The 21,691-nt window shown below is 58.1% G+C and overlaps 1 protein-coding gene and 1 long non-coding RNA gene across 2 annotated transcripts; both read left to right on the forward strand.

The window, feature by feature from the left end:
- The first annotated feature begins 607 nt into the window (after window positions 1–607).
- On the forward strand, window positions 608–12,964 carry SPMIP7 (sperm microtubule inner protein 7). The gene is made up of 9 exons (XM_090287767.1): window positions 608–1,265; window positions 3,995–4,092; window positions 5,262–5,338; window positions 6,843–6,981; window positions 8,672–8,739; window positions 9,452–9,493; window positions 10,718–10,825; window positions 11,379–11,486; window positions 12,757–12,964. The coding sequence occupies exons 1-9, from the start codon at window positions 608–610 to the stop codon at window positions 12,878–12,880; spliced, it is 1,422 nt and encodes a 473-aa protein (XP_090143893.1). The 3' UTR covers window positions 12,881–12,964.
- Window positions 12,965–18,043: 5,079 nt separating this feature from the next.
- LOC150001187 (uncharacterized) lies at window positions 18,044–20,477 on the forward strand. The gene is made up of 3 exons (XR_016513173.1): window positions 18,044–18,329; window positions 19,880–20,102; window positions 20,280–20,477. It is a non-coding gene; the product is annotated as an uncharacterized LOC150001187 (long non-coding RNA).
- Window positions 20,478–21,691: the final 1,214 nt, after the last annotated feature.

A 21,691-nucleotide genomic window follows, 5' to 3' on the forward strand; every position in this document is an offset into this window, starting at 1 on the left:
CGGGGGCTGAGCCTCGGCCTCGGGGCCGGCCCGGAGCCACCGACACTGGGGCCGACGGCCGGGCAGCCCTGGAGGACCGCCGCGTGTCCCCGCGTCCCCGCGGCAGCCGAGCGACCCTCAGCGACGTGCGGGACTTGGGGACGCGCGCGGCGCCCGGCTGCCCGCGAGGCCTTGGCCCGGGAAGCAGCCCTGCGGGCGGAGCGGGGGACGCCGCCTCCCGAGAAGGAGGGGGTCGTGCCCCTCGCGGCCTGGGGTTCGTCCTCCGTCCCCCGAGCTCCGGAGAACGTGCAGAAGCGCCTGCCCGCCGGCCACGGTGTTCGCGGCCGTGCCTCTGCGGCTGGGAGGCCTCCGCTCCGGGAGCCGGCCCCGCGGGGACACCGTCCCCCGTGGGTGCACGCGGCTGGGGCAGGGCCCGCTGCCGGGCGACGGGGTTGGGGGTGGGGGCGGGGAGCCCCGCCGCGCGCGGTTCTAACGTCGCCGAGCAGCCGGGAGGGCCCCGCTTTGTGCTGCGGCCCCGCCCCGCGCGGCCTCAGTTCCGGAAGGTTCTTCGGGGGAAGCCGGAGCCCGCGCTGCCGACGCCCAGAGGCCCGGGCCGGTGGGTCACGTTATGGCAGAGGAGCCGACGCCCGCCCGCCGGGAGGGTGAGCCCCGTCGTCCCCGGGGAAGGCCCTCGGAAGCCGCCCCCCGCCGGCCGCGGTTCTGGAAGAGGCCGTCTGCGCCCGCGGAGCGCGTCCCCGGGGCGCTGCGGGTCTCCGGGCGGGCCCCCCTCTCGGGAGCCGCGGCGGCGGAGCACGGAGACCGCCCGCACCTCTGCGGCCTCTTCCGAAGCATGAACCTGCCCTTCGCGAGGGGCCCCGAGGACGGACACGACTGCGGCCGCATCGGGAGCACGCGCAGCCCTGCCTTCCTGGTGTCCCGCCCCGGCCCTGCTGCGGACACCCCGGGCTCCCACGGACACCGCCCTCCCACTCCACCCCGCGGGCCGGGGCACCCGCTCGCCCCGCTCCGGGACGACGTGCCCTTAGGCGACCCCTGTTCCGGGTTCTTGAGTCCCGGGGCCGATGCCGATCTAAGGCCTGGCGTTGGCAGAGCTGTCCCCAGCCTGGCGGCCTTGAGTGTCGTGAGCCCGCAGCAGCGGGTTCCCAGGCCGGACGCGGGGGTGCAAGCGACACTGAAAAGGCAAAACGTGTTATTAGAACTGAATCAAGACAGGAAATGGAATTCCAGGGCAATACCTGACGTTTCCATCAGAGCAAGACTTGGAGGTAAATGAGAGAAGAGCATGGATATAAGATTCATTACTTAGTACTTAATTGAACATAAAGTTGTAAAGAACTGAATAAGAAAACCTCGTTTTTAAATTACAGATTGTAAAGAAAAAGTAAAAATAAGCTTTTTAATAAACTTATTGTAAAGTAACCTTTGGTTTTTAAAAGTGCATTTGTTAGTATGAGTGACCAACACAAGGTGTAGCTTATTCTAGACATGCAGATAACTTAGTTTTACCACAAGGCAAGTTGTGCTTGACATTCATAAGTGTGTGGCATGCCTCCTCGCCTTCTCTCTCTCTTTAAAAAAGTCTGATGGTTGTGCAAGTGTTAGTTTACAGGGACTGGAATGAGATTGGGAAGCAGTTGAAAACGTGGGAGTCTGGTGAGAGGGGGAGCTGAGGAGCAGCAGCCATGGCAGGAGTAGCTGAGCAGGACCCTGGAGGCACAGTGACAGCCGTGCCTTGTGGCTCCCCTGGAGACCCCCCGAGTGTGGCAGGCGTGGCCCAGAATGCTGAGACACACTTCCCAGTGAAGCCACAGGCAGCAGTCCCGGCTGGAAGCGTGTCTGGCAGACAGGGAGTGCAGAGAGATTAACATCCCCGAGCACGTGGAGAGGCAAAGGCTGAGTCTGCCCCAGCGTCAGAGGCGGCGCCAGCCGGCCTCCCCCTGCTGCTCTTCAGCACCAGCTGTGGACCAGAGGCCGCAGCAGACCCTCCACTGGCTGGCCTCATTGCCTCTCCCTGCGGCAGGGGTCGCAGTCGTCCTTGACCCAGAGAGGCACCCTCCCAGGTTCCCCTGCCTTCAGCTCCTCGCGTCAACATTTATGACTCTGTGCCTCCTTGCCTTTTTACGGCCGCTGTCTCAGCTTGAGCTGCTGCAGCGGTGTGTCTGGGCGGCCCAAGCAGCAGGCCTGTTTCTCCCAGCCCCGGGGGCCGGAAGCCCCAGGTCGGGGAGCCAGCTGATGCAGGTCTTGCTGAGAGCCCTCCTTCTGGCTGCTGGAAGGCTACCCTTCCTCGCATGGCTGAGCGCACTCTGGCCTGCCTTCCTTCCTCTTAGAAAGACACCAGTCCTGTCATGGGAGCCCTGCCCACCTGTCCCAGTGACCTCCCAAAGGCCCAGCCTCCGCAAACTCACATTTTGGGTAAGTGCTTCGGCATGTGAAGCTTGGGGCACAAAAACATTCACCCCGTAACAACGATCTTAACCATTTGAGGTGTATGGTCCAGCATTGTACAACCACTACCGCAGTCCATCTCCATGACTCTTCATCTGGCAAAACTGAAACTCGGGGTCCATTAAACCCTAACTGCCTCGTTCTCCCTCCTCCAGCCTCTGCTCTCTGTCCTGATGAATTTGACTGCCCTTGACACCTCATTTAAGTAAAGTCGTATAGCATTTGTCTTTCTGTGACTGGTGCATTTCACTGCATGTCCGTATCTTGGTGTGTGACAGAATTTCCTTTCTTGGTAGAGCTGAATAATGTTCCATGTTGGGTATATACTACTCCTCTAACCATTGATCCATCAATGGGCACTTGGGTTGCTTCACCTTTTGGCTGTTGTGACTAACGCTGTTAACACGCGTGTGCAAACATCTCTTCAACAACCTGCTTTCGGTGCTTTAAAGATGTACCCAGAAGCGGACTTGCTCAGCCCCACGGTGACTGTTGGCTGTTTTGAGGAGCCACCATCCTGCTGCTCACATCAGGTGCAGCGTTTTACACACCCACCATCCGTGTGCAGTTCTGGTTCTCGCATTCAGGGTCACGGTGCAGAGCCCTCCAGGTGTGCTCTCCAGCCCTGTTTGCTAGTGTTTTTTGGGGGGGGGGGGTGTTGCACCAGTTTAAAAAGAGAATGAGGAGGATTGGTGTCAATTCTTAAATGTTCTGTAGAATTCACCAGTGAAGCCATCTGGTCCTGAGCTTTTCTGTGTAGGTAGGCTTTTGATTACTGACTCAGCTTCCTTAGTGGTTATAAGTCTGTTCATATTTTTAGTTTTTGCGTGATTCAATCTGGGCAGGTTGTGTAACTAGTAATTTTCCCATTTCATCCAGGTGGTATAATTTGTTGGTGTACAATTATTCATAGTAATCATAATTATTTTAATTTTACAAAATCAGTTGTACTGTTTTCTCTCTCATTTGTGACTTTGCTTTTTTGAGTCTCTTTCTCTGAGTCAGTCTAATTGTCAATTTTGTTGATTTTTTTCAAAGAACCAATTCTTGGCGTTCATTGATTTTCCTTATTTTTCTATTCTCTATTTTGGGTCTGTGCTCTGATCTTTATTATTTCCTTCCTTCTGCTAGCTTTGGGTTTAGTTTGTGCTTTATATAGCTCCATAAGTTGTAAATGTAGGTTGTTGACTTGAGCTCTTTCTTCTTCTGTAATGTAAGGATTTATACCTATAAACTTCTCTCTTAGCATTACTTTTGCTGTACCCCATGGCTTTTGTTGGGGTTTGTGTTTTCATTTTCATCTCCATTTGTCTCAAGATAATTTCTAATTTTTCAATGATTAATAAATAACAAGTAATTCTGCATTGTTGAAATAACCTTAACATATAAATTTTGGAACTACTCTGTTCTCACTGGTAAGAAAAATCGTTAGATAATCCATTGAAAAATCAATTAACAGCACCCATTTTAGCTTTCTAATAGGAAATCCTTCTGGTGGCAGAAGGAGATGTATTGCAGTGTGATGAAATCATGTAATGCTTGTTTCCAGGTTGGACGAGCCCACTGAAGGTGACCCCTCTCCCACCTCGTCACGAAGGATGCTCAGTGAATCACACATACACATTCGATGAGGAAGCAGCGCGCACAGTAAGATGTTCTCACCTGATGGTGTAATACAGTATTTGTGATTAGTTTATTGTCTGTGTTTTTGATATTTTGAATCTTGTGAAAACAGCTGCCACTTATAAAACATGTCTTATGTGCCGGGCACTGTGCAGGCCTTCACAGTCGTCGTATGTTTTGCATTAGCATGTGCCACCCCTGCAGCTGTACTTTGGGGGAGGACCGAGTGGTAGAGGCTGGCAGTGCCCAGTCCAGACCCTGTTACTGGCAAGTGCACCCTACCCCCCAGTAGCAGTGAGTGACAGCCACCGGCCTGGAGGACTGAATTCTCGGATTGAAGAAGCATCACAAGTCTTAAAACAGATGAACAAAAATATATCCTAAACAAGTTATGTTGAAACTGTAGGAAAAACTATAACCAGAGGGTGGGGGTGGAGGACACAGATACCCTGCCAGCCCTTCAGCCCAGTGCAGCCCAGATGCAGCGTGGCCACACGGCTCAGGCTCGGCGTGGTAACACGTGCAAACTCAGTAGGCTGCGTCTGCTGTAAGTCATCATAGCCATTGAACTAGACTTCTAAGCCCATCTAGAACATTATTCAAGCATGAGGATGAGTTACCAATAGAACTAGAAGTAATTTACATTCTTGAAAGACCCACTGAAAACTGAACTTTAGTGAGAACTGAATAGAATCAAGAACCAAGGGGGAGGGAAGGAATTCAAGGAGGATACAAAGAATGAAAGTAGGTTGGTAAAATGTGGTGTGAAATCTAAACACATTGCCGCCATTAAAGACGGTAACAACAGTGCTCATAATAAGTAATTTTTATAAAAATATGCTAGGATATTTCAGAACTAATGTCCTAGTATTATTAAACAAGACAAAAGTTTTTTTAAATATTATAATTGCATGGAACTAAATACAATCTGCCAACCCTTAAAATTCAAAAGCTTTCTCATAAAAATCTGACTTTGCATTAAGTTTATATGCAGTTCGTGAATTTTGAATCGTTAGAAGAATATACTCAAAATGTAAATTTCCAAGACAATAAGGGAAAGCAGGGAGGCAAACCCTTGGTACAAAAGCCATTACAAAGAAGAAAAGTGAAGGAAGAGGAGGAGAAAGCGCGGGGAATAGAGAACATTATCAGTCCCCATCCGTGTCTGACCTCGTATTGTCTGTGCCTTCTAGGGTGACGGCGAACCTCTTCTGCCACCAGACAAGAACTGGAGTGCGAAGGACTCATTTTATAAATCCTCTACACAAAAGTAAGGATTTCCCCAAGTAGAATTTTGGTTTTAAAATGTAGTGCTTTTCTCTTTAAAGTTAAGTCCACTCTGTATCTACATCATCCTGAACTTCATGAGAGAGTCAGAGAACACAGACACAGATCTGCCGTCCCCCAGGTTGATTGCTGACACACACAGGTCAGGGAAGAGTCTTCGAGAAGCTGGCGTTTCACAGACGGGCAGAGCCCACCAGCAAGGGAGCGCCCAGGGGGAGGGGGTGAGTGCAGCGCCACAGAAAGCAGGCGCAGGGAAAGCTCTAGGAGGATGTTTGCTCAGTCAAAATATGCATAGTGAACCTACTACGTGTCTACGCCCTAAACTGGGAGACTCATTCGTGAAGAAAGCAGAAAGCTCCCCTCTGCAGGAGCCCCAGTTCCCAAAGGAGATGAACCATAAGCAGCAAGCATCATAAGCGAACAGCTCGCCTCTTGGAAGGGGGTGAGTCTGTAAGAAGTAACAGAGAGGCCGCCACCAAGGTCAGAGATAATCGTGGCCTTGGGCAGGAGGGAAGGAGGAGGTTGTCGGCCGTGGTTGGCTCCCGGGTGTGTTTTGAAAGTAGGACCCACACCGTCTCCAGTCGGAGGCTATGAGCGTGGAGGAGAGAAGCCAGGCCTGGGCTCTGCAGCGGGACGTGGCGAGCGCGCGTTTCCTTAAGCCCAGGAAGGCGGGGGCGGCCGGTGTGCGGGGAGAGACCAGCAGGCAGTCTTGGGCGTGCTGAACCCAGAGGTGGTCAGGGTACACCCAGAGCCTCAGTCAGTCAGGCAGTGGGGTGCGCTGGTCCGCGGTTTGCGGGGGAGGTCTGCGCTGGAGAAGTATTTCTGGGTGCTGTGGCGTGTATGTGGGAGCCTAAAGCCATACCGCAGCCCTGGCGTCTCTACATGATGAGACCTTTGGTAACCTGGGTAACACATGTAAGTATGTGTGCTGGTTCCTCGCTGCGCGTGTAGCAGCTCTAAACCACGCCCGTCACCACCTCCCAGCTCTGTGGCCCAGGAGTCCGGGTGTGCCCTGGTGGGGTCGAGACTCAGGCTTCTCGGGCTGCGTCATCCGCCACGGTCATTCCGCTCACTGGCGGAACCGAGTCCACGGCAGCTTCAGGGCCCACGCGATCTGCTTGAAAGCAGCTGAGGAGGGTCTGCCGCTGTCTTGTCTTTTCCGGGACTCGCCGGCTTAGATCAGACCCATGTAGACTCTTCTTCTGCCTTTTGATGAACTCAAATTCAATGGGTCAGGGACCTCGGGGACTTGTGCACAGTCCCTTTTGTCATATGAAGTTGCCGTACCAAGTATCACAAAAGTGATAGCCTCTCACGCCCACTGGCTCTGCCCACACCTGAGGGGGGTTGTTATCTGGGGCAGGTGCAGCAGGGGCCAGGAATCTTGGGGGGCACCGTGGGATTCTGCCCACTGCAGCGCGTGATGCGGTGGTAAAGGATACCAACTGAATATGTATTTTTCATGTCATCACTCAATAACTTCACAGAGCTTACGAAAGTGTCCCTTGGGACAAGATGCTCCCACCGAAACACGATCCAGAGGCAGCAACAGCGGAGGGAGCTCCGGACCGCGTCTCGCAGTGCCTTACGCTGGAAAGATACGAGCGGGCCCCAGCCATCACGCAGGTCAGTGGACGTGGGCAGCCGCGTGCTGACTCCCGAGTGGAACCCCAGAACTCTGAGTAACGAGAGCCTCATGTTATTGTTGGGAATCATGGAAAGAACAAGTAAATGTACACATGTCTGGGCTTGAAAGTACCGTGTCATGAGCATCAGGACCTCCAGCACTTAAACGTATCTGTAGTAATACTTTAGGAGTTGTATTTAATACTGCCTCTTTCTCAGAGGCCATTTGCATCGACTTTATTTTAAAAACTGAAAAAGAAAGAGTAAACCATGAGGACACAGAGAAGTGGTTACTGTTCTACCAGAGAACCTACGCTGAGGACAGTGTCTGAAATCGAATCTAGAGCCACCCACCGTGCTTTAGAGACAGAATGGGAAGGTCAGTGATGCCCAGAGCTGCCTGCCCTCGACGCTCAGAGCCGCCCGTCCATGAAGCCCAGAGCCGCCCGTCCATGATGTCCAGAGCCTCCCGCCAACAACACCCAGAGCTATCCATCTCTGACAGCCAGGGCACACCTGAGGCCCATGCAGGTGGCTCTGCGTATCGTTCCTGAGCAGCACAGAGTCCTCCTGGGGCTGTTCCGTTTGCACCACAGCCGGGGGCCGCCTCCTACAGGGGCTCCCTTCCTGTTACTCCACTGATTCCGACCCGCACTTTGTATAAAGTGGCCCTGTCTCCCCACTCACCGGGCACATGCCCGTGACCCTGCTGCAGCCCCAGCTCTCCTCCTGCCCTCCCCCTCCAACCAGCCCACCGCTGCCCACTGCCCCTCATCACCCATCTGGCCCTTTCCAAGTTCACTCTCGAGACCCCTCAGAGCCCACCTCAGCCCTCGCTCTGGGTCTCCCGGCGCTCCCCACTGTGCGCCAGCTCGCCAGCTCCTATGGGGGCCCCCGCCCTTTCCCGCCTCATCTCGCTGCTTACGAGCCCGATGGCCCTGGGTGACGACTCACACTGAAGCTGTTTAATTCCTAGAAAGTCCATGGGGCTAAAGGGGAAACCAACTTCCATGGAATACGGTTCTCAGCGTGGACCCCCCAGAGGCCCATGAGCCCCAGGTTAAGAAGCCCAACTCACCTCGAAAAACGTTTTCAGCTTTTGCAGAGAAAAGTGATACCCAGTGAGGCAGAACAGCTTCAGTATAGCCTCCCACGGGGTTTTCACGTAGGAATTAAACTCAAAGGACAGAAGACGAGGCGCACCTGGCTTACGAACTTCCTAAGACTCCCTCAACTACGTGAAAGTATTATGTCTTGGAAACACCGGTCACTTATTCCACACGTCTGCTGTTAAATTATACTGGCACCTGAAGTCCTTCCCTGCGAGATAAGGTCCAAGCTCAGGGTCTGGGCTGGGGCTGCTGGGGCGCAGGCAGACCCGAGTGAGCACAGCCCCTGGGGGGAGGGCTGCTCCCTGACGGGGGTGGGGCCGCGGCAGACCCCCGCTGTGGGAAAACAAGCTGACTGAGGGTCTGAGACCAGGGCCGAGGCCCGCAGTGGCTGCGGGGCCACCCCCCACAGCTAAGGACGCTGGGGAGTGCTGCTCCTGGGGAGCGGGGGGCTCTTCGGGTGTGCGGGCAGTACGGCTGCCGGGCCTGAGAGACCAGCGGTGGCAGCAGTCGCAGCTCACGCACGAGAAACCCCAGTGACTTGCGCAGTCACTTTCTGCCATTTGTTCTGGTGGTTGCAGGTGGTGGGTGGACTCTGGGACAGATTCCAGACCAGAGCATTCTTGGCGCCGGCCAGACCAGTCAGTTTGTAAGTCTTACCCCGTGACGTCCTCACCGCCAGCTTCTTCACTGTGGGGCGTTTGTCCTCAGGGGCGGGGTGCACTGGCCCGTGGCTGGAGAGCGTCCAGGGCCCGCTGCCTCCCACGCCGTCCCTCAGACCCCCTAAAATCCAGACTGTTCAGTGTGTCCCAGCGATGTAGAGCTCAGGCGCTTCAGAGAGACGGGAAGGGCTCTAGTGCTGCAGAGGGCGGGAGCTATTTTTATCGACCTTTGTGGCACTGATTCTTCAGGGCTCTGTGAATGCTAAGAAGTGTGGCTTTATTAGAAACCCTTCCACACATGCAGCTTTCTCGTTTAGTCTAAAAAGCGGCATTTCCGCCTTTGAAAGTGTCTTCATTTTGTTCTCAGCACAACCCCTAATCCGTGTCTCATCACGGAGGACGTGTAAGCAAATAAACAGAGCAATGGAGAACACCCGCAAGGGGAGGCTTGCATCCGACTAAGTCACGCGCGTCAGCAAGGGCGCGCGCCCGTTAGAGCTTGGCGTTTATTTGTTCCATCTGACGTTCAATTAAAACGACATCTTTAAATTCTGTTTAAAGCTAGAGATTTGGCAGACCAGTTCCTATGAGAGGCCTTTGAAGCCTCTGTTTTTATTTGAATGAGAGAAATACTGTCATAATTTGATGTTGAAGTTAATGGCAGTAACTAAGCTGCCCGTATTTTCTCTTTTTTCCAAGTGTGAGTCCCAGTTCTAGAAGCAAATACATTCCTCTCTACACGTAAGTAATGTTTCTTAATGCTTTAAAAGTTACTAGATTTACGTCTGCGTTGTTTGAAACCCGCTTTTTGTGACAGCTCAGGCTTCCTGACAGATTTCCGCCGTTTCCCTAGCTCAGTGCACATTTACCAGGGCCGCGTTACAGGTTTTAATAAAGGGGGAGTGGTGCCGGTGTTCTCCCAAGGGGTTATGTTGGGAGTGAAACACCTCAGACGCTCCTGACGCAGGGTGTTGTCGGCCAGAAAGACGTTGCCAGCTGGTGGGGAGGTGCCCTGCACCGCTGACGTTGCTGCGGGGAGGTGGCCTCGTGCCCGCCCGCCCGGCCCCGGAATTCTGCAGCGCGCAGGGGTGCGTGTCCACCGCCGGGGCTTTCTCTGCGTCGCTTGGACGCGCGGCCCGCGTTTCAGCCCGTTTGGGCTGCTGTGCCCAGCACCACTGCCTGGCGGCTCATAAACAGCAGACGGTGGCCCTCACGGCCCTGGAGGCTGGTGCCAGCCCGGCCCGGGGGTCCCCTGGGCCATCCACGCTTCACTGCGCCCTCGCGTGGTGGGAGGGGCGAGGGAGCCTTTGGGTCTCGTCTGTGGGAGCGCCGATCCCGTGAAGCGGAGCTCCACCTGCTCCTCCTGACGCCGTCACCTCTGCCGGATGAACCTGGGGGCGGGGATCAACGTTAAGGTCATAACACCTGGGAGCAAAGTAAATGCGAGAGAGCGGAGGGGCCTGGGCTCACCGTCGCCCCCACTTCTGCCGCCTCTTTGCTCTGCAGTGGAGTGGACTCGTCCTTGCGCCGGCGCGCCTGCCAGCGCCTGCAGCACCTCGGGGACTCCCTCCGAGTGACGGGTCTCCACGCCCCTCAGGCCCCCGCGCCGGCCCAGGCCCGGTCTGCGCAGCAGCCCCGTGGACTGGGGGTGCCAGTCTCTGCCGCCGCGTCGCCCCAGGCCGCCTGCCGGGGTCCCGTGCCGGGCGCCCCCGGGCCTCAGAAGCAGCTCTCTGCTCACACGCACACGCCGGCCAGGCTCACGGGGCCCAGACAAGTCCTATTCGAGCGGGAAATCCTCCCTCCTTGTTTCAGGCAGTTTTCCATCATCAGGTGGTTTTTGTTGTTTGTGTTTTCAAATTTTGATGTATTTTGTCAAATCAGGTTTTTTTTGGAAGTTAGAACACTGTTCATTTCCTCTGCATTTCTTACAAAGAAACCCACGTTGCTGTCTCTGTCCCCCGACAGCGGGCACGTGCAGTCCACCAGTGCTGATGACATCGACAACCCCTTCGGGGACCTCGCGTCTCTGGCCGCGCCTCGGAGCTCCAGGATTCTCTGCACAAGCACCAGTCGGTGAGTTCCGCTCACGGTGGCCCCCCTTCCTTTGTTATTGGGGGTGAAGACGGTGAAGGATTTTATTGTCAGTGAAGGAGTGAAGCAGGGCCTGCTGGTGAACGTGGCTCACAGAGAAGCCAGCTGTCTCCTCCGTGAGCTGAGTTTGTCACGGAGGAGGTGACCGTTCTGGGCTCAGACTAGTGGAGGCGCCTTGATACAAACGTACGTTTGCACCCACTCCCATCGGTGTGAGCATTAGGGTTCCGTGTGGGACGCGGGTCTGTTCTGTGAAGAGCGCATGTGTGCCTTCGTTAGGGAACGGGGCTCAGCGGGGGCCGTGCACATAAAATACATACCAATTCGTATTCAGGTAACAAGGAGACCTGGCCTTGAGAGAGGCCCTCCTGGTGCTGGAGGGCGCACACATGCCCTGCACGGCCCCAGGGCCCAGGGGACAACACTGTTCATCCACCCTCCTGTTTCCCTCTTTGGGTGCTGGTGACCATGACGGTGTCACAGACCATGATCTTTATTTTCCCTTCCTCCTCCCATGCTCCACTCTTTCCTCCAGCTCCACGAACATTCCAGGGTACACGGGGAAGGTTCATGTGGCCACCACCCACCCGGCAAACTCCGATGTCCCGGCAGCAGCCCCCTCACCGGACTCGGAAGTGCACCGGTAAGTAGAGTCATGTTCCTCGATTTGCCCAGCTGCACTGGGGGGCGCTCTGATTACGGTTATTCCATTAGAGAACAATGAAATGCTAACAGGCAGTTTACATGCTTTAAAAATGGGGTGTTGGGTCCTAAAGAACGGGAGGGGGCACCTGCCACCGCTGTTGCTGACAGCAGTGTGGGACAAGGCCGAGGGCATCGGGGGAGCAGCGGCCTAGCCCCTGGGCCTCCATTCCACACACACACCACTCTGTGCCTTATCAGAACATGCAACATACGACATGGGACGCATGTTTCCTTCTTGTGAAGAGCCTCCTGCATTGTTGTTGAAAGTCATATATTCTTAAGCTCCACTTGGCGACCTGAGAACAGGAGACGAGGCAGGAGACAGCCCGCGCCATTGTTTGAAGCCGCCCAGCCCCGCCCGGCCTGCCACTGCCCATCACCACTCACGTCCGAAAGCGCTGGTGGTGCCCTGGCCCCACCAGTGGGACGTGAACACAGCTGGGCCCGGAGGCTGCGCGGGCTGAGAAACCTCCCAGGACGCTGCTGTGTGCTGCAGGCCGTGCTCACCAGACGGGCACCTTGCCTTTTTCAGGGGGGTCTGTCCATTTCCCGAGCATTTGCTGAGCACCCACTCCAAGCCGGCACTGTTCAGGGCACCGAGCACACGGAGTGGGACAGGAATGGCCGTGCCCCTCGGGAGCTCACGTTCTGTGTGAACAACAGACAGGACTGCAGCCCCCAAGGCCCTGAGCGCTGTGCGCTGTGCGGAGAGAACACGGGCTGACGCTGGGGCCCCGCCCCTCCCCCCAGGCATCTCGACAGAAGGGCTCCCCTCCGGTGCCCGGAAGCTGCCTAGGCCTTGACCCTCCATGCCAGGGAGCCAAGGGCCACGTGTCCCCCGAGCACATCTGAGTGGGGCACACGCAGTGCCTTAGCAGCGATCCTGAGGCGCAGAGCTGCCAGGAAGGAGGTCATGGCTGACGACGGAGCGCCCAGCCGGGGCCTTCCTTTCTGTTCTCTTAGGACCTGTTCTAAGTGGAGACACAGAGCAGGCTCTCCGTCAGCAGAACTGCACTGCGATGCATACAGTGCAGCCGGGAACTGAAGGCCACACAGCGCGGCGACGCGGCGTGCATGGTGACGACTAGTCCCCGGTCTCTCTGGCGCTCTCTGGCTGCTCCTGTGAGCCGTCAGCTGCCGAGTGGATTTATGTGCTTTATGTTTACTTTTTGTGTCAGTTTTTCTTTTTTCCCTCCACTGTGTTTCAGCATCTTACGGAAAGAAATGGCAGTTGGCATCTTCCGTCGCCAGGCGCCACTGTCCCGGATGGTCACCACCGTGAAGCCCCACAACCCCTTCAACAGGAGAGAGACGCAGACCGCCAGCTGCTGAAGCGCCCGCCGCCCCAGGAGCCGTCCAGCCCTCCGCCCTGCGCGGCGCTGCGTGGCCGGCGGGAAATAAAAGTCGAGAACGTGCTCTGAGTGTGTGCAGACGCGGGAGGAGGGCGGGCGCTCTTCCCTGGCCGCGGGGCGTGTCATGGGCCCCAGCCTTCGCCACACCAGCGGTCCCTGGCGCAGCCCGGGTTTTCCAGAGGCCGCCAGCAGCGAGGGTTTTCTCTGAGAAGATCCACATTGGAGCAGGAGTGCCAGACCTGCTAGAGGCTCCGCGTCCTGACCAAGCGAATGCAGGCATTCCGACGGTAGAGTGTAGAGGTTCTTAGGGTCACAGGTTATCTGGCCGTCGGGACACCTGGTGACAGAAAAACTGGCTCTCTTTACCAAGGGCACTGCATCAGCGGGGGACGGGGGGTGCAGCACCCATGAAGAAATAGGACAGATGCTCCCACTCTGGCTCCAGGGCCTCCGGCAGCACCCCCAGGCTCCATGCAGGTCTGAGGCTGGAAGGACCGCTGGCGTCCACATTAGAGGCAGCCTGGGGCCCGGCGGGGACTGGATCCAACAGAGCTCCAGTTCCAGGGCCTCTCCCGCGTGTGCATGGGCCGTGGGCAATCCCCCGGCTCCCAGATGCCGTTACACCGGGGTACCCGAAGCCACGGGTCCCGCGAGAGCGTACAAGGCGCTTTCACAAACCTCAGCTCGCCGGGTCCCGCAGCCCCGAGCAGGCGTCTTGCAAATACCGGCGGTCAGACTGGGACCAGCAGTGGAGCCTGTACCTGGTGTGACGAGCGGGCTGGAGCCGGAGCCAGGCCCACTGAGCTTGCCCCTGTGCCGCCCACGCCAGCTGAGCGCGGAGTGGGCAGTCTCCACTGGGCTATTCAGAACAAAACCGACAGAAACAGGAAAAAAACTCATGTTTCTAGACTTTTCTCAGTGTTTCCCAGGGTTTCTTTCTGTTTTCTTCCTCCACGAGAGTCAGTGTGAGACAGTGACCCCAGAGGACTCCTCGCACACACATGACAGCTCCGAGAGGTGCCTGCTCACCCCATCCAGAGGCACAGCCGGCGCCCTGTTCTTGGGGGTCGGACGCTGCCTCAGCCCAGGGCCCCGCCCAGAGGTGGCTGTCGGCCCCAGAGCCTCCCCGTGTGCTGCTTGCTGCCAGGACAGACAGGAAAGTGGGAGGCCCCCTCCTGCTGAGCCCACTTGCCTCTGTGGGAAGGAGTGACCTCCCCTGGACGTAGCCTTGCGCTCCGATTATTTCCAGAAAGAGCAATTCTGGGGAAAAATAAATTAGACCAGCACAGAAATCTTCATCTCCGGGGGATCTTCACGCCACGCCGTGGGGCGGGTCAGCCTGTCAGGAAGTGGGTCGGTGCATGTGCCAGCGGCTCCGTTTGCAGTGACGTCGCTGGGGCCACGCGGCCAGGTGACGCTGCCACTCAGAGTCCAAGGCACCTGCTACTCTGGGCCGTTCTGTGGCGGGCCACCAACAGCACCGGACCTCAACCGTTTGCCGGGAGGCCCCCTGCTTCCATCCCGCACCGCGCAGGTGACTGGATACCTGTCCAAACGGGGCGCCTGCGAAGCTCCTTCCAGGGGCCTTGGCCAGAGTCAGCCGGGCGCCCCTAGGTGGCAGCACCGCCCCCGCCCTCTGACAGGCAGCGGCCACTCTGAGGTGTGAGCCTTTAAAAACCTAAGAGACAGGACAGGACTTGCAGGCACGTGAAGCATCGCAGGGGGTCAATGTGCATCCGTCTGAAATGCTGGCGTCTGTCTGCGATCATTCTAGAGAGACTCTCCTGCCTTTGGGAGGAGTTACCCCGATTGCTCACGAAATGAGGGTCAGTGATACGCATTTTAGGTGATCAGTTTTCATGGTTTTGCTCTTTAAAAGGATATGTTTCAGCTGCCATCTAGTAAAGGTCACAGAAATATTAATACACTTTTAAAATGAGAGGAGCAAAGGCTTGGCTTCCAGCCAAGTTCAAGTGTGGTGATGCAAATTGCGGAGAGTCAGTGGCCTGTGTCCCTCCGGGAATCGTTTTATAATGAATTTACCAGCTAAGAAACCAAAGGGCCTCGGGAGTCAGCCTTGTACCCAAAGGGACGGTGGGCCTTCAAAGAGATCACCTGAGAGCAACGGGGACAGGTGAGTGGCGTCCAAACGCCCGGAGGGGCCGGGGCCAGGCGGCCTCATGGTCCCGCACCCGGGGGACAGAGTGCGTGTAGGGGAGGGTGGGTGCCCTCCTGCCTCCGCTCTTCAGGGGCTGGCTGTCCCGTGGAAGCAGCCCCGCCTCCACGTGGGCTCCTAGCGGCACCTGCAGATGGGCTCCCGTCACCAGGCCGGCCGGCTGCTGCCTCTCCGGGGTGGCTCTGACCTTTCTCACCTTGAGCTCAGCTCTCGGCCATGCAGGACAATGGGGGGGCCGTCCTGTCCCGCGGACCGGAGCCGGCACATGCGGAGGCCGACACGGGCCCCATAGGCTTGTCAGTGCACGGCCGCCCGCCCCCAGGCTGCTGGCGGGCACTCGGCTGGCCCTGCAGAGGCTCCCAGAGCTCGGTGGGCCCCGAGCAAGGGCCCCGCAGACAGAGCCGCCGCTGCTACGCGGCTGAGGGCTGCCTGGGCGGCGGGTGTTGGCTGTGGTCTGGTCACGTTCCTCTGAGTTCACGACGGCTTGCCCTGCGGGAGTGTGACGGTGCCGCCCTCTGAGGTCCCCGTGACTGCACCCCTTCCTTCCTCAGAAGGGGACCCTCCCCATCAAAGCACCTCTGGAGGGTGAGCTGTGAGCAGTCACGGGCACTTCCTGCCCGAGGAGAAAGGCAGGTGTGGAGGTCCAGGGCGCAGGGCGCAGGGCAGGACGCAGGGCCAGTAGCAGACAGGGCCTCTGGGGACGAGGGGCACAAACTGCCAGGGGTGGAGGACCCTCCCTTTCTGCTGCACCCTCCTAGGGCCTGGGCCCTGAGTGCGGGGCCAGGGTTCCCCCTTACGTGTGGTGTTAGTTCTTCACTCCCTACTTGGCGAACTTGGTACGTTCCCGCGGGTGTCCCCACAGCGGAGCCAGCGCCCCTCCCAGCAGGCTCTGGTGCCCCCCTGGCCGCCCTCACTCCTCCCACTGTTCACGAGGGAAATGCTGGTTGTGGAGGGCGTTCGAGGGGAGAGCGTCCGTAGCCCCCGGTGTGTTAGGAACACCCACCAACGTAAACGCTACTTCTGTGATTAAAGGTAACACGCCTCCGAAGCCGACCTCGGCTCCCCCGGGGCTGCACGGCTCTCAGTGCAGCCAGCAACCCTCCTGTCCCGCCCGAACCCGCCCTGTGTCCTCACCCGGCCCCCTGCTCGGCTGTCCGGATGGGCCGTGACCCGCACGGGGCTCCCCAGGGGCCGGGGCTCTGTCCTCCCCGAGCCCAGCCCTCACAAAGGCCCCGGTTCCCGGGGCTCCCGAGATGCAGCGTGGCCCCATGGCACCGAGGCCGGCGGCCACGTTTTCCTCACTCGTGTGTCCAGTGGTCCCAGACCCACCGAGGCACCGCTCCGCTCAGCACGTGCGGGCGTCTGCGTGAGGGGCGGGTGCAGGGCGGCGGGCTCGCTCCAGACCCCGCTTCCCGCACATCTCCCGCCCCCAGCCCGCCCCAGGCCGTGGGCGCTCTCACTGAGAGTCGCTGCAAACTGTTCCACCCAGCGCTCTTGTTCTGAAGACGCCCTGCAGCTCAGACTTGGCCTCAGTCGGACGCAGAGGCCACAGCTCGTGCTCTGGGGTCGTTCCGGTTCGTAAGAAGGGACTGTCCCAGGCCCGTGTCCGCGGGAGTGGGCCCCACGGGCCGGGATCCGTGAGCACCTCCACCTTCCTCTTTCTCCCTCGGGAGCATCTCGAGCTTTCGCACAGGCCTGTGACTCAGTGGAGGCCGCGCCGGGCGGGGGTCTCCCAGCAGGGCCAGGTCCTCCGGGTGCCGTGTGCGCCCCGGGCAGAGATCAACACCGAAGGGGAGCCCAGTAGTCCCAGGAGGCTCTGAGGGCCCCGAGGCCTGTTCTTCTGGGCCGCGCACCGTGTGCTGAGCCCTGAAGGATGCTGGGGGCGCCCGGGGAGGGACAGCAGCACCGGCCAGACAGGGTGCGGCCGGAGACCCCTGACCTTCATCAGAGGAGGCTTGGGTCTCAGACTTTTGGGTCTCAGACTCCTTGACGCTCCTAAAAATGATAAAGGCTCCCAAGGACGTTTCTTTCTATGGGTTTGATCACTGATATTTACCATATTAGAAATTGAAACCAATACATGTAAAGTCTTCGTTAATTTATTTTAAAACCTTGGAACGACTGCTTCTTCAGGCAGAAATGTCAGCAAAGGAGCCAGAGTTGTGTCTGGGGGCTGGGCATTCGGCAGACGGGCTCGTGTGCAAACCAAAAGCAGGCGTCCCGCGTGTCCCCACAGGGCGGGGTGCGTCGGCCAGCAGCTGTTGCCAGGGTCGGGGCAGGGGCGCTGGCGGGTGAGACCGTGTCTGTCCCTCAGGAGAGCCCTCTCGTTTTCAGCGTGTCCTCCCCCACTCAGGGGAAGGGGTGTTCCATCAAAAGGACGACAAACTAAAACTTGTTAACATAAAACTTATGTTCCAAGAGAAGGTTGATCCTCACCATACATTTCATCAAAAACATACTTCAAGATGAATCAAAAACCTAAACATAAGGTCTCAAGCTAGAACGTGTTTAGAAAAGAACAGGGCAAGTACTTTCCGACATTCGCTTTGCCCATGATTTCTTGGATTTAACACCAAAGCACCGGCAACCTAAACAGAAATGGCTGAGGGGGTGTCACGTCACCATCACTGACAACTTCTGTTGCCGAAGGACATAACCCGCTGGGTGAGGATGCAGCCTCTAGGAGGGGGGCGGGGGGGTTAACATCCAGAGTACATAACTAATCCTGCAGCTTCAGTAACTTAATTAAAACGGACAGCGGCCGGGAATAAACATGATTCCTAGTAAGCGGCGGCACGGTCAGAGAGCGGCGGCACGGTCAGCGAGCACCGGCACACGTGCTGGGAATCGCTGGTCCTCGGGGAAATGCAGGCCAGCGCCCCAGGGAGACGTGGCCACACCCCCTTAAGATCACTCCTCTTGTCAGAAAAAGAAGAGGAAGAAAGAGGAGCCCCGGTTCCTGGAGGCTGTGGAGCAGCAGAAACAAGGGCTGTGTGTGCGGGGCAGGGGCTGAAACCGTGCAGCCACCCGTGCAAACAGCGTGCGGTTCCTAACTGTCTCGGGAAAACTGCCACGCACGGCACCGCCTCTGCCGGCGGGAGACCCAGCGCCCGGCCCGTGAGGCGTGAGTGGAGCCGGCGGCTCTGTCCCTGTGCTGGGGGCCGAGCATGTGTGACCACCCGGCGTCCGTCTGGTGCGGATAGTGCCTGATGCTCTGGAAGGCGCCCCCGAGTCACCCGGCGTCCTAGTGGAGGTAAACTGAGGTTCACACTGAGGGTTCACGGCCCCTGATCCTCACTCAAGACTAAACAAGGTCCAGGGCTTCCCCCTTGGCCTAGAGCAGCCACTTAAAGCATTTGCTTCGGTGCTGGGAGCACCCTGACAGGCAGACAGAGGCCCTGCCCTCCCAGCGCCCACGGGCAGCCAGTGCCAAGGACGCGCAGCGGGGAGCAGCCGGAGGAGGCCGGGTCACCAGGCAGACCCTGGGGTTCTGCAGGCCCAGCACACGCCTCCCGCCGAGCCCTGGGCTCCCCTAATGCAGTCAGGAAAAATCCCGTCTGCAGTGAGAAAATGGAGACCTGGAGAAGTTAGGGACTTTGTGGAAAGTCGTGCAGAAGACGGACCCTGCAGCCTCGGGGGTCTCAAAGGGGACGGGGGTCCTTGCGGGTGAACAGGCACAAGGAGAAGCCCGGACCAAGGTGCCTCCAGGGCTGGAGGGCCGTGCGGGGAGGCAGGGCGGGGGCCGGGCGGGGCCGGGGTGGCAGCTGCTCTGGGCCTTGGATGCCGGGGCACGCAGGGATCGGGCAGCCGTCCTCAGGATTCCGGGGGGCTTTCCTTTTTCTTTAGCCTCCAAGTTAGTCAATGGCACATGCTTGCTGCGGGAGCCGGGCATTCACCCCCCGACTGCGTCCACACCGGCTGGGTTTAGTGCCAGCAGATGCACCCCCGGCCAGCCACAGTGCCGGCGGTGGGGGTCCAGCCCAGGACTGGGGGCTCTCTCCATCCCAAGGAGCATCTGAGGGCAAGGAGCAGATGTGGGGGGCGGCCGGACATGGGGGCACCAGGAGGCAGCCGCTCCTGCAGACCCTGGTCAGCCGCAGCCTCGGGACAGCTGAACGAAGCCTGCAGGGAGGCCAGAGGCCAAGACAAAGCGCCGTGGGACCCCAGGTCTCTCCGTGGGACCCCCGGTGTCACCGGGTTTGTCAAAGGTCCCAAGAAAAAATCCTGCCAACTTCGCCAAGCTCCCCTCTACCCAGACACTTCTGTTAGAATCGCGTTTTGTGGATAATAAATTGCTTCTCCTCGGTGGAAAATCGCCTTTCTCCGTTATCTCTGTGATCGGTGGCTCTGCCAGCCGCTAATGGACTCGCCTGATTATGTGGCCCGTCATTAAAAGCTTAGCCCCGCACAATGGCGTCTCTCGTCGGGTGATCCATGGGCGCTGCGCAGAGGCTTACCAGCCGCAGCCGTAATTTTACTCATTCGTCTTAATTTTTTGTAATCATTTTTTGTAAAGAGGGTATAATGTCAGGCTTGCTTCCCTGCCTCTGACAGATCCAATCTAGCAGATAATTACCATAAGGAAATTGATGCTTTAGTGCGCGGGAGAGAATTTAATTTACTCAGACATCCCACAGAACAATGCGTTCCCGAAGATATGAGGATTTAAGTTTTTAAGAAATTAAATTTTACTATTTAACATGATTACTTATGTTGAACATCATTAACTAGCTTTTTTAAGTGTTTGAAATAATTACGGGCACACTGGCTCTGTCTGAAATCCAGAATCTGCTTTAAATACAGGTTAAGGATCCATGAAATGAAAAGAAAACCCTGCGGTCTCCTTCCTGCCCAGGCTTCCCGGACGGGCCCCTCCGAGCCCGCGGAGGCGGCTGCACCGCCGTGTCAGAGGGGCGCGTGGCCTCCCCCGCGGAACGCCGCACCGCGAGCTTTAGTGCCGGCGCCTGGAGCTCGGCTGCCTGCGCTTTATTTCACGTGGTCGGCGGCAGAGGCTCGAGGCTCAGGCGTGAGGCTTGGAGGGAACAGGAAAGGCTTCAGGGATGGGACGGGGACGGGTGGGGTGGCCCTGTGCTTTCAGCACACCCCGCAGACCCAGGGGCGCACACCCAGAGATGCGCCACTGCCAGCATTTCCTGTTCTTTCTTTCTTTCTTTCTTTCTTTGTCTCTTTTTTTCCTTTTAAGACCTGGAGAAAAAAGGAAGAAAGACCATGCCAAGTGCAAACTCAGGACCACCTGGAAGTCAAGACACAAAGACACGAGGCGAACAGGCCTGACTTTAGAGGCGGGGCCGCTTGGGCCCAGTGGGGTGAAGCCCCGTGTCCCCGGGGCCTGGGGACCGGCCTGGCTGCGGAGCTTCTCACCGAGTCCCGCCCCTCGTCCGTTGGATTCCCAAGAGTTCCTCATTCCTTCCCTAAATGTGAAGTGAAACGCCCAACAGGAAATTTCTGGACAAAGCCAGCCCAGAAGTTCCCTTACCCAGCGCCTTTGCCGGTCACATTTCCCCTCAGGAGGCTCCCAGCGACACCCTCGGCCTGCGCCCGTGGCAGGTCCTGTGACCGCGTGGGCCACAGCCGGGGGATTGCCCAAGGGTCTCAACCGAAAACCCCCCGCCCCTCCGCTGAGGAAGCTGGGGCTGAGCTGGCCTCCGCGGTGGTCCCGCCCAAGGGGGCTTCGGGAAGGTGCCACCAGCCGCCCCTCCCCACGTCTGCAGGGCGGACACCCAGCTTCCGGATGCACCGACCCCTGGCAGAAGCGCGACATCTCGCCGGGAACACCGCGGTCCCTGAGAGCCGTTCCGCAGACGGAGGAGAGACGCCGAGGTTTGCAGCTGCAGGCGTTAGGCAGGACGGTGCCCTGGGCCTTGCCGGGAAGTCACCGCTCGGACCAGCCTTCAGGCACGCGCAGCTGAAACACAGTTTTACGTGACAGCAGACTTGTAGGTGTTTATTTTTTAAGCTGCAAGGAACAAAAAAGGAAGCAGAAATGCAGGGGACACGCCACTGTGCCGAGGTGGCTGGGGTCTGCGGAGCCCCAGTGGCGGGGCCGACGGGGGCGCCTGTGCCAACTGCAGCCGCAGCCTCACGGCCGCTCCGGGAAGCAGCTGCGGCCCACGCGGCCCACGCGCCCGGCGGTCCAGACTCAGGCGACGTCCCCGTCCGAACGTATAGACGGGGCTTCCGTCACAGGGATGGTAACAGCTGACGCCGAGGCCTGGCTCTGGGGCGGGAATGGGGCGAAGGGTCTCTCATAGACCTGCTCCCTACACACAGGCACACACCCATGCACACACATGCGCCCACACGCGTGCATGTGCACACACCCACACACACATGCACACCCATACACATGCACCCACGTGCCCATACACATGCGCTCACACACGTGCACACACATGCACACACACATGCCCCCCCCCACACACGTGCACACCCAACCATACACTCATGCATACACGTGCACACACATGCCCACACATGTGCACACCCAACCACACATGCATGCACCCACACCAGCACACATGCACACACACACCATACACCTGCACCTGCACACATGCACACACATGCCCCCGCACACACAGGGCACTATTACAC

This window comes from Furipterus horrens, unplaced genomic scaffold (genome assembly GCF_987537825.1).
Source record: "Furipterus horrens unplaced genomic scaffold, mFurHor1.1.pri manual_scaffold_9, whole genome shotgun sequence".
In the NCBI taxonomy this organism is placed as follows: domain Eukaryota; kingdom Metazoa; phylum Chordata; class Mammalia; order Chiroptera; family Furipteridae; genus Furipterus; species Furipterus horrens.